This window comes from Mauremys mutica, chromosome 4 (assembly GCF_020497125.1).
Source record: "Mauremys mutica isolate MM-2020 ecotype Southern chromosome 4, ASM2049712v1, whole genome shotgun sequence".
NCBI classification, from domain to species: domain Eukaryota; kingdom Metazoa; phylum Chordata; order Testudines; family Geoemydidae; genus Mauremys; species Mauremys mutica.
In genome coordinates this window covers 22,141,081-22,158,844 of record NC_059075.1, presented here as the reverse complement: position 1 = coordinate 22,158,844, position 17,764 = coordinate 22,141,081, and the positions used below count along the sequence as shown (strand labels likewise).

Genomic DNA, 17,764 nt, shown 5'->3' with positions numbered 1-17,764 from the left:
GTAGACCTCAGAGCTTTACAAAGGAAGTATGTACCATAGCCCCACTTTAGAGATCAGGAAACTGATGCACAAGAAGGTAAAGTGAGTTGTTCAAGATCACCTACTAGACCAGCAGGAGAGCTGGAAACAGAACCCAGCTCTAAGTCGTAGTCCAGTGCTCTATGCACTAGGCCATATAATCTTAGAAGACTTAGTAGGTTTTTTTTTAAATGTACACGTCTACCTCCATATAACGCTGTCCTTGGGAGCCAAAAAATCTTACTGTGTTATAGGTGAAACTGTGTTATACTGAACTTGCTTTGATCCACCGGAGTGTGCAGGTCCCCCCCACCCCTACTGCGTCACCGCATTATATCCACATTTGTGTTATATCGGGTGGCATTATATCGAGGTAGCAGTGTATCACTGCCAAACTCTCTTCTGACATCTATGTGGTTAGTAGAGAGAATGACACATGCTGAGATTTTAATGAAAAATAAAGTTAGTCACAGCATCTTATTTTCAAAGTGAGACGTGTTGATTTTATAACAGCCTAACTTTCAAATACCAAACAACTTGTGAAAAAAATTCTGGAAGTTAGGGCAAACTACAGCACCATTTTAGCTGTATGTAGACTGATTTGCTTAGGTCAGGTCTACACTACAAACTTACATCAGTATAACTGTGTTGTTCAGGGGTGTGAAAAATCCACACTCAAGTGACATAGTTATACTGAGCTACCGGCTGGCGTAGACAGTGCTATGTTGATGGGAGAGCTTCTGTTGACATAGCTACCAACTCTTGCAGAGGTAGATTAACTACGCTGATAGGAGAAGCTCTCCCCTCTCCCATCAGTGTAGTAGCATCTTCATTAAAGTGCTACAGTGACATAGCTGCACTCGTGCAGCTGCAGTGCTGTACATGCAGACAAGCACTGCACTGAGTCTGACTGGATTTAATTTATCTTCACATTTCATGTCCTTTTATGAGAGAGCTGGGTGTAGTTTGGCTTATGTTTTTTTCTAATAAAGTGACCAGCCATCTAGCGCTAACAGTGCCATTCTACTTCCTATAAGCAATAAGGCAACAAAGATTTAGGGTGACCAGCACACTCCTTACTACCAAACAACAATTACCTAGGAATTAGTTACCCACACAGACCATTACGTTCAAAAACAATGTATACATTAACAAATGAAGCCTGTAAGGTCCACGCATTTCCTGGGCATTAAAACTGCACCATCGCTGTGAGGCCTAAAGGCAACACCTTGATGAGAAGCCTACTGCCCCTGACACATGAGCTGTTGGGATTTCTACCAGGGTGCTGTTCCTGGATCTTGACTAATGGCTCCATTGTTTATATTGAACTTTAGCTAGTTGATGTCTGATAAAACATGAGGAAAAGAGGTCTTCACTACTCTACATCTCTCCGGGGACTACTCTACATCACAAAGGCTATAGCGTATGGTGTAGCTATACTTACAATGCCCCGTACTGGAGATGTAGTGCCTACTCAGCAAAAGGAGTTCTTTTGGCAGTATAGTTAAACCGCCTGCCCCGAACATAAGCTATACTGGGCAAAAGGACTCCTCTTGTCAGTATAAGATGTGTCTACGGGGGGAAAGGTAGGGGTGGTGATTTAACTATATTGATTAGGGGGTGGGATTCTCCCCTCCGCCCCACTCTCCTACCTGACATAACTATGCTGGCAAAGCTTTCTAGTGTAGACTGGGTCTGGGGTGTTCTCCCATCAACTCCAATGAGTGCCTCAGCAGCACCAACATGAAGTAACTTAAGTTTAACTGCTGTTCTCTAAGTTCTGACTAGCAGCTGTAAAACTGACTGGGCTCTTAATGATTTCACTCTGCTGCAGCCTGGAAAAGCTCTGAAGAGCAGCAGAGGCACTGGAGCTGTTTTTCAAACAGGAAGACATCCATTAATTTTCCAGATGTGAACAGCGTAACTTTTACAACCATAAAGGCTAGACTCTTTTTTAAGTGCACAGCTCATTATACAGAAATTATCTTAAGTACCTCCATATATGTCAGGAAAAGCTTCCCACTTAGGACTGGATTTTTCAAGTTCTGGATATTCCTAACATAGCTATAAGATATCTTCCATAGCTGAACTCCATTTGGTTCTGAAATTATAAAGCCACTTTGTAACTGACAATTTTCCTTCTTACTAGGATACTGAAGTTTAAAAATCAAACACACTGAACTCTTAGTCATTACCTTAAATGGTATCCCTCTGCTACAATGACCAAAATGCTATTTCTGAATTTTGTTGGCTTCTACAGCACAAAAAGCTGAGAACCTTATTAAATGAGTGCCTATAATTTGTGAAATGTGAAAAAATGGTCTAAATCCATATGCTGTTTCTTTACCACTATTTCAACCAACTAACTGCAAAACCACCAGACTCAGTAAAGCTTTTGATTAATACAAAAGCATGGTTTAAGAAAGAAAAGGACACAAATGATAAAGATAGATTTGCTTATGAATCAGATATGTAACTGTACAGCTATCAGAGGGGTAGCCGTGTTAGTCTGGATCTGTAAAAGCAGCAAAGAATCCTGTGGCACCTTATAGACTAACAGACGTTTTGCAGCATGAGCTTTCGTGGGTGAATACCCACTTCGTCGGATGCAACTATCCTTTGCATATACAAGTAATTAAAACTATTTAATTTTACTAAAATCAGGTGTTTCTCAAATTATATCATAATCCATAAAATATTAACAAGACTTGAGCTTTGAAACTATCAACCTAATACAGGAGGTAATTATTTTCCAACATTGTCTACGCAACTAACATTTTCATCTGTTAAAAAGGTACAAAATGAACAGATCAAGTTTAACAAGTCTTAAATAACATCATAAACTTTTGGATATAATATAAAACTTAATTACAAAATGTCATTCCTCCAACTAAAATCCTAAATTATCCATTTTTGTTTTTAAAAAATTAAAAAAGCGAATTTGTTTAAAGGGGTTCAAGTATAAAGTGCATTTTGAGCTGCCAAAATGGTGCTTAGATAAATATTGATACCATTCAGAAATAAAGTACCAAAGTGCTAATAGTCTTGTAGTGTTTTCCTGCAGCATTTCAGGGAAACAAAATATAAGGCACTGTTGCTTTCGGTGTACCTTTGACAATAATATAGAAAGCATGGTTGAATCTGTTTCACTGTATACTCCTGCTTTTCCTTACATTCCAAATATTTGACAAGCTGGTCAATATCCTCCACCTCTTCTTTCTATAGTGGGTAAGTGGTATTGTTTCATAGAAGACTTAAGCTCCTTCTGTTTTTCAGACTGTTGAAAAAATGATACAAGTTTGAAATATGGTCAGTAATACATGTATATTTATTTGCTGTGTATAACTGAATAAGTAAGTTAAAGTTTACTACCTTGTGATTTGTCCCAATATATTTAATAGGTTGTAACACAGGGACTTCACCATTTGTTGCAGGTGTAGTAAAAACCGAATGAAATGAAGGACTAGGATAAGAAGTCAACTTGGTTACTCCAGAAACATTCAGTTTTGGCAATTCTATTGCATAGGAAGGTCCATGATGTCTTACTGGATTCTCCTGGGTTTTCCTAAGAGAGTGCTTTTAAAATAAAGATAAGTTTCAATCTGCTGACTGTGACATTTTTCTTAAACAGGATACAATAAAAAAACTGAACTTTCATCCCCCAGAAAACTAACCCACCACAGCTCCATTTCAGCTGAATTCTTAAGCACACCCCCCTTAATGATGATTATTTATAACTACCTGCACGTTTTCTTTTTGTAGTTTTCCCCAAGCATCTGTGTACAAACCCCATTTCAACCAACTCCCAACAGTTGAATTAGTGGAACAAATGGCTGCTAATGAGAAAAGGACTCGTACTTTAAAGGTGACCTATAGACGAAAATTGGGCTTGTGACTTTTTTTGTTGCTAATTTATGATGTGTGTTTAACCAAAAAGCTGAGTGTATATCAACTACAGAGACTTGAAGAAGAGCTCTGAGAAGCTTGAAAGCTTCTCTGTTCCACCAACAGAAGTTGGTCTAATAAAAGGTATTAACTCACCTATCTTGTCTCTGTCAACAACAACAAAATCTATCTTAAATTAGTAAGGTCAAGTCCTGTTTTGCTGCAGGTCTCAGTTGGAGGACCCAGAGATGTGGATTAGGAACTTGGCATTTGGATGAAGGGATGGAGAAGTGGAATCATTTTGGAGTTAGTTTAGATAAGTATAAACAAAAAAAAGTTTAACAGTCTACATATAAATCTCTTCTCTCAGCGACGCTTCATAGCCTTGGCTTCTAATGTTACTTTAGTTCTCCAGTTATCTATAGTCTTCCAGGAAAAACAAGGTAGATAAGACCAAAATTTCCAATGTACATTAATAGAAATTTAAAAAATTATTGGTCCTTTATAATGTATACAGAAGGCAAAAAGGCACAAAGCTATCAGCAAGACTTACTACCACTATCTAATTAAGGGACTATGGCAAACCTTTAGGCCCTGACCCCTGCCTTTCAATAGGATTTTGCACAGGTGCTGAAGTCTGTGCCAGCAGATTCCTATACAGGACCGGAACCTTAGTTTACCTCAGGAATAAAATCATGCAGTGACCAAGTGACTTTGGTTATGTAAACTAGACCTATCTAATGTACATTTGTTTATGTATCTAAACTAGACATTACAAATGACTATTTAAATAGGCTGCATGTTCTCCAGTTTGATTTAAATATTACCTGCCTATTACCATCCTTTGGAATACACCACAAGTTGATAGATTCTTGTCCCACTATGTTTTCTGCTAATCTCATTTTTCTGTGCATGGTTACAGCTTGCTTCTCTGCTGTTCTGAAAAGAGTGAACAAAAAGTCAAATAATACCCCTTCACTTGAAATCTGGAGTCCAGTAGGATAGTAAAGATAAACTGCCATATGAATTTTACTTCTCAGTTGTTTTATGCAGTAAATAAAGAAAACTGCAGGTATGGTTATTTGCAAGGCGACTGTAACCTAATAAATTCAGGGTTTACTTTAGACCAAGTTCCTTTCTCCACAATCCACTGTGCAATTCGAGATCTAACTTTAAAATCCTGTATTGAAAGTGTAAACTTACCTCAGCTCTTGGAAATAAGGATGCTGTAGTGCTTGGTGGGCACCAATTCTCTGATCAGGATCGTATTCTATCATCGCATACATAAGGGAGAGGCTCTTGGGGGAGATATTAGGCACATGTGGAGATAGTCCTGTCCCTTTTTTAAAGGGGAAATCAAAACTCATAGCTCTTGACCTGTGTTAAACCCAGTAATAGAGCAAACACTTATCATTCATGTAAACTGCCTCCAAATATTAAACTTACTGAAAAATACCTAAAAGGTCAATCTAATCTGACTAGGGACAGTAATTAATCACTATGTTTTTGAAAAGGGAAGTAATTAAGAAGCACTGAAATGACAGAATTTCCTTCCTTATAAAATTATCACTGACATGCTAGCTGGTGCAGAGGTAAACTGCCAGGTGAGACCTAGAATACAGTTTTGATTTTCTCTCATCTGCCTGGGAGCATCACAAAGGAACCACCTCTGGGTAGGGAGAGAACCCCAATCTGGCAACTAGCATGAAGCAGCATTACATTTGTGGAGGAGGAAAGTTCCCTTGACCACAAAGTTTGTGCAGCAATGGTTCAGCTGGTATAGACTGCAGGACACACATCCCTGATGTGGGGAAGAAAAAACTGCTCAAGTTTCCTTCCCCCTCAACTTGAAATCTTGTGAGGTCAGAAAATTGCATTTAGGAATTACACTTAAGACAGACTTAAGTATTTACATATTAATTAATATTAAGGTATTTGACAATGACTATATTTAGATTTAAGTGTTCACAATAAAAGAGCTGATTGTGAAAACTGCTAGATTATATAGCAGATTTCACTTATTTAGATTAATAAATATGGGAGTGTACTACATACTTACTGTTTGAATTTATTAAGAGTTTTCTTAGCAGGGGTGCCTAGAATATCATGGATTTTTGATATTTGGTCCAATTCATTAGATCCAGGAAAGAGAGGGTGGAAACTGAAAGATAAGAAATAAAATTGGCAATACTAAAAGTGATTTAAACTAGTTCTAATGGAATGACTGCCACTATGTGGTGCTCTGAAAACTGACAGATTGTTTTCAGACGGCATTTCATACTGGTCAGCAATAGGAGAGCAATGTGTTAGATTATGGCCCACACTTCTGGTGGGAATGGGCAAATCAGTTCAGGCAAAAGAACAGTCTCTAACCTGATCTGCCTCCACTCCTACAATCTGTTTACAACAGAGTTTAGACATTCTTTGGCATTCACATGGAGTATACTTATTTGCAGAGTTTTAAAGCTCAGCTGGTTTTTATGGGGATGAAAGTGTGACATTTTATAAGAGAGTACTGCAGAGTTAGTTCATTTGGGATCAGTTTTATTTTGTGGGAGAAAGGACACATTTGGGTTTTGTGTGTGTCAACTGGCCTCTGCCCAACATAAAATTAGTTATTTCTATTAGTTAGCAAGTGGCCAAAGCAGAAGGGCTGCCAGTTCATGTGGCAGTTGTGGCAGGAGCAATAGCAGCTGTATGTCCTTGGTGAAGGAGGAGAGAGAATCAAAAATGCTGCCACTGCTCACTGCATACCAAACAAGGAGGTGACAGTATGGGAAGAGGACAGAGCAGAACTGTTGCCATTGCTACGGCACACAGGCCAAGTGGAGGAGAAGGAAGAGGAGGAGAGCCTCACAGATCAGCTGCCTTTTCCAGAGCACAAGGATGTTCAGGAAATATTCACTGGCTTTTTAAACTATTTTCATGAATTATAAAAATAATGGAAATTACAGAGACTCTCTCCAGTTCTATTATTTCTTGCACACTTGCAGATCTCAATCAGCTGAACAAATTTTATTATAGCTTTTCCCAAACTCACTTGTGCATAGAGTCAAACTGTAAGGTCTGTTTTTTTCACAAAACAGTCTGTAGAAAATGGGGATTAACTAACTTTTACAAATTAAATTGCAGAGTCGACTCCTGTGACTGATTTCCTCTGCTGTTGCAAAAGAGTAAATCAGCAGAGGAGGCAAAAATATTAACTTCTCAAATGTACTATCAAAACTGAGGACTGCTATGCTCATAACAACAATGGTATGTTTACATTTTCAATGGCAGTGTGACTGTAGAACAGGAAGGCATCCCCTGCTAGCTTTAATTTATCTAGCACTAGTAATAATAGTAGTGAAGACATTGCAGCATACTATGCAGTAGTGCAGCATAGGCTAGCAGCCAGAGTACAAGCTGCCTGGAGAGCCTGGTATGTACCTGGGTTGCTAGCCTATGCTGCCATGTCTACTCTACTATTGTTACACCACATGTACTAGATAGATTAAAAATAGTATTGGTAGGATACAATCATATCTCACTTGCAGTGTCAGCACAGAATCATAGAAATGTAGGGCTCGAAGGGACCTTAAGGTCATCAACTCCATCCCCCTGTGCTGAGACAGGACGAAGTAAACCTAGACTATCCCTGACTGGTGTTTGTTTAACCTGCTCTTGTAAACCTCCAGTGATGGGGATTTCACAACCTCCATTGGAAGCCTATTCCAGAATTTAATTACCCTAATAATTAGAAAGTTATTCCTAATATCTAACCTTAATCTCCCCTGCAGCAAATTAAACTGGTTACTTCTTGTCCTACTCTCAGTGGACACCAAAAACAATGGATCCCCATTCTTTTTATAACAGCCCTTAATGTAGTTGAAGACTGGTATCAGATGTTTCTTCCCCACCCCTACCCAGTCGTGTTTCTCAAGACTAAACATGCCCAGTTTTTTTAACCTTTCCTCATAAGTCAGGTTTTCTAAACCTTTTATCATTTTTGTTGCTCTCCTCTGGACTCTCTCCTAAAGGGTGGTGCACAGAACTGGACAAAGTACTCTAGCTGAGGCCTCATAGTGCTGAGTAGAGAGAGACAATTACGTATGACACTCCTGTTAATACACAGCAGAATGATAATAGCTTTTTTCACAATTGCATCACATTGTTGATCCACTATACCCCACAGATCCTTTTCAGCAGTACGACCATCTAACCAATTATTCCCCATTCTGTATTTGTGCATTTGATTCTTCCTTCCTAAGTGTAGTACTTTGCAATTATATTGAATTTTATCTTGTTGATTTCAGACCAGTTCTCCATTTTGTCAAGGTAATTTTGAATTCTAATCCTATACTCCAAAGGGCTTGCAACCCCTCCCAGCTTAGTGTCATTTGCAGATTTTATAAGCATACTCTCCACTCCATTATCCAAGTCATTAATGAAACTACTGAATAGTACCAGACTCAGGACTGACCATTGCTGGCTACTCCTGGGAGTATACCCCCAGTGAGCCATGCAGGACTCAGTGAGGAAAGGAAGAGAAAAAAAATCACTATTTCCCAAACTAAGAAATATTCAATCATGAAGTTATTCAATCATGAAAAATATTACAAAAATTAAAACATTTAGGAGGAATTAATTACATAAAGGCATGTGACAATCTTACTTTCTGTTAAGCATCCAGCTACTTTATTGTTAATCTGCTATTATATGTGTTTGGTGCCAGACAAGACAGGATCTGTGCCTAACGTAACTTCCAGACTAGAGGCATGAAAGAGTTCTAGAAAACCATGGAAAACAACATTTATGCCCTTAACATAATATTACTCATGCCATGTGCTGATTACATAATGAGTTGATCCTCAACTTGGAGTTTCTTTGACACTGAATAAATCAGACTCTTAATTTCTTTCTGCTTAGCACTGTACCTTGTGATTTCATAGAAAACGCAGCCAGAGCTCCACATGTCCATTTTGTAGCTATAGTAGCCATCTGTGAGCAAACATTCAGGTGCTCGGTACCAGCGTGTAGAGATATATTCTGTATATGGCTGCTTGGAATATACACTCCTACAAGATCCAAAGTCTCCTAACTTCAGGGTATCCTGCTGCGAAAACACCCCAGACAAACAAACAAACAAACTTATGTTGTCCAATAAATTAGAAAACCGTCAAATATTGAAGCAAAGGCAGGAAGCCGCCTGAAATACCTGAACCAGCCATTATAAATCTAATTATAGTTTGCTTTCAGTACTAACTTTTAGGGTTTTTTGTTTGTTTTTTAAGAAAAAAGAGGCGATTTGGAATGTCAAATTGCATGTCTGTGTTTAAATGTTATTAAAACCTATTCTCCAGCGACATTGAATGGGCCTATCAGTGAAGCATATCTCAGCTATGGTAAATGTTTAATTATAGTAACAAATTGTAAAAATGCCCTTTAAGTTGTAAGTGCCTCTGAAATTTAAGGCCATTTATGTCCCATAATACACACTAGCATCTTTCTGTACATTTTCACAAAAAATGTTAGAGATAACCATTAATAGTAAAATGTATTAGCTAGTCTTGAAGGGAAGGTTACTAAAAGTGACATATTTACATGAGGTTATTTTCTTGGTGTTCTCATTTTTAGTAGTCACATGATAGATTTTTCCTGGCTTTTCTTTGTATTTGTTCCTCTTCCTCCTTCTGGTTTCATTTTGGGACACACTAAGGACTTTGAAACAGTAAAATCTATCCCATAAAAATAAATGAGCTGAATTCTGGCAACAAAACTAGTAAACAACTCTGGGAAATAGGCCTTCTGCCAGCATTGGATAGTTTTTAAAACAGGAATCTTTCAAAAACAAAATCAACTTAAGGTCTCCTTGTGCAGTAGTGTGAACAACTTCTGTGGACCGTAGGAGTTAAGCATGGAGAGAGAGGGCTGAAGGACTGAGTCCCAACACTTGTTTAAAAAACAGCACAGAAAGGAAAAAGTTATTGATACATGAAAAAGTGAATTTGTTTGCTTTCAGACTTAGCTGCAATCTTACGTCTGAGCTACAGAACAAGAGAATCCATTTACACTTTTATCCAATAGCAACAGAAAACATTTGTTCATTCACCATTCAAGGAAGGGAGGGCACAAGACTAAAGTTATATACCGAAGAGTCAAGTCTCTCTAACTATGAAAATTATTTACACTTTCAGATTAGTGATATTATCTCACAAGACTACTTACCTTTATTAATATATTTTCTGGTTTCACATCTCTATGAAATATTCCATTTCTGCATCAACATAAAAATACCAAAAAGAACAACGCAATGAAAGTATGAGCATATTCACTATGTTTCTAATTATTTGTAGGCAATATTTAATTATAAGCATATGGCATACTTCTTGCAAGGTTACTGCTGAATTTAGTGTCTTACCTGTGCATGTGATCAAGGGACTTGCATAACTGGTACATGTAGTTCATTATTTTTTTTTCAGGTAATGGCTTTCTCCTCCCTAGAATGTGGAACAGTCAAATGAAATTTCAAGTTGTAGAAATGCTTTATATCAGTGAGTAAGTATACAATAGAAGTAACATCTACTTTTCAGCTTGTGATAATGAATCCATATTCCTTTCTTCATGAATAAGAAGAATTTGATTAACATTTTTACACTTGTCATACAAAAATAACACCATTGCAATTAGCATTTCATTTGAACTAGGACATAAGGTGAAAACAGACAAATTTCAGAATACACCGGAATAGTCTGACAAGTGAATTTGACTGCCTATACATTGGCAGCTTTGGTATTGCATGATTTTTCATTGTGTAGGGAGGGATTCTGCTCCAGAGAACTTGTGGGTATTATGAATGGTAACATAATATATCTATTTTCCCCCAATTGTATCATAGCAGAAATATTCCATTCCAAACATATTGGAAAGCCTCATTTCCTATGTAAGCACTAAAGTAATGATGCATAAGATTCAAGGTTTAGAAGGGATATAATCCTCTACAAGTGCACTGCCCAAAGTGTCTTATTCCTGTTTTGGTATGCAAATTACAGAACAACCTGTCCACTTCAGTGGGTGTTACTGATAGAGGTAAGACTGCTGACAAGCAAGACTACTCCATTTTTGTTTAGAGTCCTGAAGACATCTGATAATCACTTAGACTGTTTCCTTCTGCAGGCCCTCTTGAGGCTTTGAGCTTTGCTGTAGTGCCTCTAAATAATGCTGTATTGTTTATAATATCATTAATAAGAAAAGAAAAGTAGCAAATTCCTTGGAAAACGTAGTGACTCTGTTTAAACAAGTTTTAAATTACTTCAAAGTTAAATATAGTCTAACAATTCATTAACTAAAACTAACTTTAGGTTATAATGCTAGTTACTTATATAGCCAAATATGTTATTGCAACCTTTGGATTTTCTACCTGTACTCATTCTTTGCCAAGTAGAACTGTTTTCCACATAAAAATAAATGTTATACCTAAAAGAGTAAGACAATAAGAATTCTTTTCTTTAATGGCATTTGTATGGTCCTGTGATGGGGCAGAGTGGCCCCGCACTGGTACCGCAGGGGTTAACCCTTCCTTCCTAGCACAGGAAGCCATGCCCCTCTGCTGGGCATGCTCCTGCTGGAGAACAAGTATAAAAGCCTGCAGAGCTGCTCCGCCTGGGCTGACTGCCGGAGGGGAAGGAGGAACACTGACAGCTCCCGAGGAGGGACAGCCTACGCACCAGGATCCGGAGGCCAGCCAAGCCGGGATGCACCCTGATGCCCAGACGGAGTACGTCACAGGAGGGGAACAGACCAGATGACCCCCCGAACCGGAGAACCTAGCGTTTATGGTAGGAAGTGACCCAGGGGAACTTTAGAGGCAAATGGCGTTAGAGCCGCACAGATGCTCAGTATGTTGCAGGCGGATCCCCGCCGAGCTGGTGGCAAGGGGAACTTGCCACTACCAGGGCCCTGGGTCGGGACCCAGTGGAGAGGGCGCGCCCAGGTCCCCCTACCACCATGGAAATCCTATGGACTCTGGCCACTAGGCCCACTACCCCGACCAAGGGGTGATTGTGGGGAAGGAGGTCATTAGGCCGCAACCATCTGCCTAAAGAGAGACGGGTGCGTGAACTTGGGAGTGGCAAGATTCTGAGACCTCATCCCACCCCTGCCACAGAGGGGCGGGGCGGTGCCAGGCCTGCAACAGGTCCCCATTACTACAGTATCTGAGCACTTTCTCCCATTTGACAGATGATGAAACTGAAGCTTAGAGGTGAAACGGCTTTCCCAAGGTCACAAAAGAAGTCTACAGCTGAGCCAGCTACAGAACCAAGATTTCCAGATTCTCGGTCCAGTGCCTGAACCACAAGATGATTCATCCCCTTGTTGGTGTAAGAGTCTGCTGTAACATAGTTTTGTTTTAAGACTAACCTGCAATATTTTTTTTCAGAATTCTAGAGAATTTAAAATAAATAATCAGATCGGGTCCTATTTTGCTTCTTGGATGTGTATAAAGGCCTGAAAACTTTCCTTTATTTGTTTTCTGATTTTTTATTTTTACCGTTAGGTATCAGGAATATCAAATCTGGTCTTCCTTGATTTTGCTAGAGGACCTGTTGTACCTCTGATCATGTATATTGTGAGAACTCTCATCTTATTTGAAAGGGATGGGGTGTCAAATCTTTGACATGTTTAAAATTCCAAAATGTTCATTACTGAAGGTAATATGTATTAATAAAAACAATTTTAAACAGTATGACTGACTAAAGATTCCTTCCCCAATAAACTGCTTGCTTTCATTCTCTTGACCCTTGATGTTTCTAGTCTGATAATTCTACCCTTAGTCAACTATTCATAAATGCCTAAACCACTTAGGAATACAAATCACACGAAGTGACAGGCATTTCTCAAACTTCCACATTAGTTTCCCAGTCACCATAATCCATGTAGATTAGACAACAATGCTTAAAACAGTGGTGCATTTACATTAGGGCTCTTAACAGTGCTTTCATCAGTGGAACTTAATTAGCGCTAGCAACAACAGGATTTTTTGAAAAACTTTCTTAGTGTAGACAAGGTTACAGAGTCTTCCACAACAGACAAACTCTGAATTACTAATGTTAAAAACAGAATTTAAAAAAAATGTAGGCATCTTCATAACAAGGCACAAGCTCAACTGTTTTTCCCTTTGCAAGTCACCTTTCAGGACTGAACCAATGCTCTTCAGCTTTCAGAATTACATTATAAAAGCTTAACTCAATAAATAATTATGAACAGAATCACAACAGGAAGATGTTACTTTGTATGTGGCTACGATGCACTTGTATCCATGGAATCTTCTCCAAATCTTAAGAGCCCTAACTTGCTTCCACTAAAGTCACTGGCAAAATTCCCATTGACTTCATTGGAATAAAGCTGGGTGTCTAGTTTGTAGATAGTGAATGAAGGCGCTATATGGCACTAAATGTTCTATTCAGAACATAACTTTGTTAGGAAATTATGTCATAATTCTTTCCCCACTTGAGTAGTTTTAAAGACACTTTCAAAATAGTCCTAATCTATATAACCAATGTTAATATTTCCGTCAACCAGAATTTTTTCAGAAAAAAAAATAGGATTAATTTCCAAGACCAGTGCCATTAAGGAACTGAATAAATGCTGTTTTCCTAAACATTGCTGTTCCCACACACCTGTTCCAATTAGAAATCTATTCTTAGCAAACCCATGCTTGAAAATGTTCTTCATTCCAAAACTTTGTACAGACCAGCTGGTTCTAGACATTTGCTTCCCCTCTTTCATTGTCTCCACTGATTTTAAAAAAGCCTTTTTGTAGTAGTTTTATGCCTTTCTCCAAATTTTATTTTGCAGGGTTCATAATTTTATTCAGAAAATTAAAGCATAATTAACACTAAAGAGATTGTTTACCGGTAGTAATCCATATCTCTTCTGCACAGTGAAACAGTCTGAAATGTTCACTAGTTTGTGTGAGTGCACAGCTGTGGAGGTCTGCTCTCTGAGAAAGCACCAATAAAATAATATGTACAGCGGAGTAATATACAGATGAGCCATATGTTCCTTCTGCTTCAGAACACTACAGTTACAAAGGGAGATCTTTTTATTTAGTTGCAGCTATCATCCAGCTAATACTCTCAAAGTTGTTGAATACTATACTTTTCAAAATTAAGAAGGATTAATTTATTTTCCAGTCCAACTGTGTGTTGGGAGCTTAACAGTGAACATTTTCTAGGTTTTAAAATGGCACGTCTCAAGTGTTGCTGGGTTTTGCAGGTGCCCTTTCTTTTTGGTGGCTCTGTTTGTGGCTATTGCTAGTTCAAAATCAGAATTTCCATCCATAGGAAATATTGGTATTTTGGCACATGTGTTTAACTGAGACAAAGTTGAAATATTTTTTCCACAGAACAGAAAGTTCCAAAACTATAGGCTTTCAGATACCTATTCTATTTGACACACTCTTTCTTGTATAGCTTCCTAGAGCCATAAGTGTTTCCCCTCCCTCAAAACTATATCAAACAGCTCTTCTAACTCCCAACAAGCTGGCTCCATCTTAAACAGGGTTCCAAGGAAGCTGTGATTTGCATCATTTGACTAATGGGGTTGTATATAAAGTGGGAGTCAGCAAGCCCTGTGGGGATGAATGTTGTTGAAACCTGAGTGCCTGTGATGGAAGACCATTATTTTTATTTTAGTAACACCTACAGGCCCTAGCCACTGTATTAGGCTCTGTACAAACACAGTGAAGGGTGGTCCCTATTCACAAAGCTTACCATCTAAATAGACTAGACAAGATAGAAGTTGGGAGAGGAAACAAGCATGGAATTGACATGACATGCCAAAAGCCAAGCAGCAGATCAGTGTCCGCTCGGAGCAGAATCCTGGACTCCAGTGCCCTATTGACAGGATCTAATGGCTTTGAAAGATTTTGTAGCTAAGGAGTTCTATGTCTTGTTCCCCTATGTAAGGAAAACAGACTCATTGCTGAAAGTACTGGAATTTTGTTAATTCCAATTGCAAGAAATATTTAATATGGTGGTTTTGTTTATTAAAATTACAGGTGTGAGCTTCACAGTTAAGCTGAACAATAAGTGACACAGCAAATGCTTCAGTCAGTTCTGAAGTACAAACCTAAACATTTTAATGTTTCAGAACTGAAGTAAGTATTGCTCAAATCTGTTTTCTGGAAGCAGAAAGTTTTGCTTATAATCCATCTGATTAATCCATTGTAAATGACAGCAGCTTACATTACTGACTCAGACTTACTAATAATACCACAAGTCTGAAGACTAGACTTATAATAAGGCTATTATTTATGTTTTAATAACAAAGACATGAGCTACTGCATGACTCAACTTTTACAATGACAAGCATAGTTAAACTACTTTTTGGCATTCTAATTTCAGCTTTTGATCTATGTATAGATAAGAAACAGGGTTATTCACTATTGTTAGAGGTCTGAAAGCATGGTCTCCTCAAAGCTAATAGGAACTTTTCTCTAGATTGTAACTCAGCATGCAATACTCTTATTTGCTTATTTGGGTTTTATAGCACCACATATCATACCCTGGGCACTTTGGCTTTTCTAGTGACTATTTTAAATTTTGAAATCACCCTGCACATTAAACTTCAATAACAACCTCCCTAGCCCCAGCCAGGAACCAGTATCCAGCTCTCAAAGTGTCTTTGTGGCCTAGTCTACATAGTTATGCCAGTACAAAAAATGTTGGTTAGGGATGTGATTTTTCTTTAAACTGATATAGTTATACTAGTACAACCCCTTGTGTGGATGCACTTACACAAGTATAAAGGTGCCATAGACCAGTATAGCTTATTCCCTTTCTCTTACATGAATAAACTACACTGATACAAGTGGGGAGGAATAGCTCAGTGGTTTGAGCATTGGCCTGCTAAACCCAGGATTGTGAGCTCAATCCTTGAAAGGGCCACTTAGAGATCTGGGGCAAAATCAGTACTTGGCCCTGCTAGTGAAGGCAGGGGGCTGGACTCAATGATCTTTTGGGGTCCCTTCCAGCTCTATGAGATAGGTATATCTCCATAGATATACACACACACACACACACAGCTATAACTGTGTCCACAGCATGCAGTACAACTTTTGTGTTTAGACAGTTCTAAAAATACATGACCAACACACTCTAGCTTTCCTCCACTTCAATTTACTGTCTTTAGTTACTGACAAATCATCCTACTGTCTTTTCCTGGAAATTCCTTCCATGGTCCTAATTCTTACACTGAAAAACAGTTGCTCTAGCATCAGAAGCTAGGAACTAATGCTTACAGAACATGAAGGTAGTTCCAGGTAGTAATGTGGCAGACTTCCTATATGGAGATAAGTTTAGCAGAAGCTGTAGAGGCTTCATGAGCCCTTCCTGAATAGACTAACCTTGGTTCTCAAACTTTATTATGTTTCAGCTAAAAGATTTGCTGCTTTCAAACAAAATGAGCACACGTTTCTTACTAGTAAACTGGTAATTTTTATAATGAAAATGTTATAATGTCATGAAATACAAACTTTCCATGCTTTACAATCAGGGTGGTCTCCCTGTTTTCCTTTCAGGTTTGATCATGTATATTAACAGTGCTCTATAGAGTCACTACTCTGACTCATTTAAAAATAGACGTGTACACAAGTTTCTACATTAAAAATGTCTATATAGTATAGAAAACAGCTATAAAATAGTAGAAATGTCCCTAAAAATTGTACAATATACTCTTAACTGTCATACTATATAACCATTACATGAACAGCCAAGTGAAAAGTACGATTAATGCCACTTTATGGTCTGTGAAAGAGAGGATTTTGAATGACTCAAACATGCTCTACATACCTCTTATTAGCTCATAAATATTCATGTCCATAAGTTCACATATTAGTGCAAGAGAGCCAGATTTTCTGTCACTGAAGAAACAAACAGGTTTTTTTTCTGAGCAAGAAATAAAGTATTTGCATTTGTACACAAAGTAGACAAAAAGTACTCCACTCAGCAAAAGAGTCAGTTTAATCATCAATAAGGCAATTTGTAGTTTTCAGTTTCAACAAACCTTTACCTAGAGAAGCCTATTCAAATTGATTTATAATTTTAATTAACAATGGCATTTTTCCAAACTGTTTGCATCCGGCTCTCCAGGCAGGAAGTCTCTACAGCCTTCCAAATACTGTATGGATTTTACTCTAAGTATGGCACAATGATGCAGTCTGGAAGCTCCCAATAAAATAGCACTAGCAAGACATAATATAGCCATAAAGTATACGCTAAAAATTGATAAGAGATACAAAAGCATTGTGCCATATCTGAAAATATTTAATAGCTGATCTGGGCCCAATATTGTTCAGTCTGGCCAAAATAAGTCACATTTTTAAATGAGTATGTCACTTTCTAAATTCTACATTTTGACAGTCGCAGTTTTCTATGATAGTGGATTCCCTGTAACTTGAAGTCTTTAAACCATGATTTGAGAACTTCACTAACTCAGCCAGAGGTTAGGAGTCTATTACAGGAGTGGGTGGGTGAGGTTCTGTGGCCTGCAATGTGCAGGAGATCAGACTAGATCAGTGGTCCCCAAACTTTTTACCTCACGCCACCTTTTATCCCTGTCTGCGCCCCCCACCAACCCCGGGGCCGGGAGTGCTGCCAGGGCTCCAGGAGCGGGGGATGTGGATGGGGTAAGAGGGCTGAGGCTGGGGCCACAGCTGGAGGTGAGGGGGTTGGGAGGAAAAGACCAGGAGCAGAGCCCTGGGTGTGGGGCCAGTGGCCAGGGCTCTGGGGCCAGATATTGCTCCTCACCTGGGGGCTGACCCGGGCACTAGCCACACCCCCCAAACATTCCTCCATACCTCCTTGTGCCCCACAATTTG

At 38.6% G+C, this 17,764-nt stretch overlaps 2 protein-coding genes across 23 annotated transcripts in view; one reads left to right on the top strand and one right to left on the bottom strand.

The window, feature by feature from the left end:
• MOK (MOK protein kinase) overlaps positions 1-17,764 on the bottom strand; it is a 49,120-nt gene that overhangs the window by 19,898 nt on the left and 11,458 nt on the right. For 4 of the 15 annotated variants that reach the window (XM_045016678.1, XM_045016676.1, XM_045016674.1 and 1 more), the window contains exons 5-13: positions 16,737-16,807; positions 10,304-10,382; positions 10,111-10,159; positions 8,820-9,007; positions 5,963-6,064; positions 5,107-5,280; positions 4,731-4,842; positions 3,391-3,594; positions 2,142-3,295 (exon numbers count right to left, since the gene is read on the bottom strand). In XM_045016678.1, coding sequence (XP_044872613.1) covers positions 3,215-3,295; positions 3,391-3,594; positions 4,731-4,842; positions 5,107-5,280; positions 5,963-6,064; positions 8,820-9,007; positions 10,111-10,159; positions 10,304-10,382; positions 16,737-16,807 — 1,060 coding nt within the window. In that variant the 3' untranslated portion in view covers positions 2,142-3,214. Of the gene's footprint in view, positions 1-2,012; positions 2,120-2,139; positions 3,296-3,390; positions 3,595-4,730; positions 4,843-5,106; positions 5,281-5,962; positions 6,065-8,819; positions 9,008-10,110; positions 10,160-10,303; positions 10,383-16,736; positions 16,808-17,764 lie in introns of those variants that run through there. The other 11 variants (XM_045016682.1, XM_045016681.1, XM_045016684.1 and 8 more) reach the window with 7 other exon arrangements.
• WDR20 (WD repeat domain 20) overlaps positions 1-17,764 on the top strand; it is an 82,935-nt gene that overhangs the window by 63,913 nt on the left and 1,258 nt on the right. Inside the window, exons 4-6 of one of the 8 annotated variants that reach the window (XM_045016667.1) lie at positions 10,365-10,436; positions 11,475-11,720; positions 12,124-12,628. The exons of 1 other annotated variant lie outside the window; for it this stretch is intronic. In XM_045016667.1, coding sequence (XP_044872602.1) covers positions 10,365-10,406 — 42 coding nt within the window. In that variant the 3' untranslated portion in view covers positions 10,407-10,436; positions 11,475-11,720; positions 12,124-12,628. Of the gene's footprint in view, positions 1-4,129; positions 5,755-10,364; positions 11,721-12,123; positions 12,629-17,764 lie in introns of those variants that run through there. 6 more of the 8 variants (XM_045016666.1, XM_045016668.1, XM_045016665.1 and 3 more) reach the window with 6 other exon arrangements.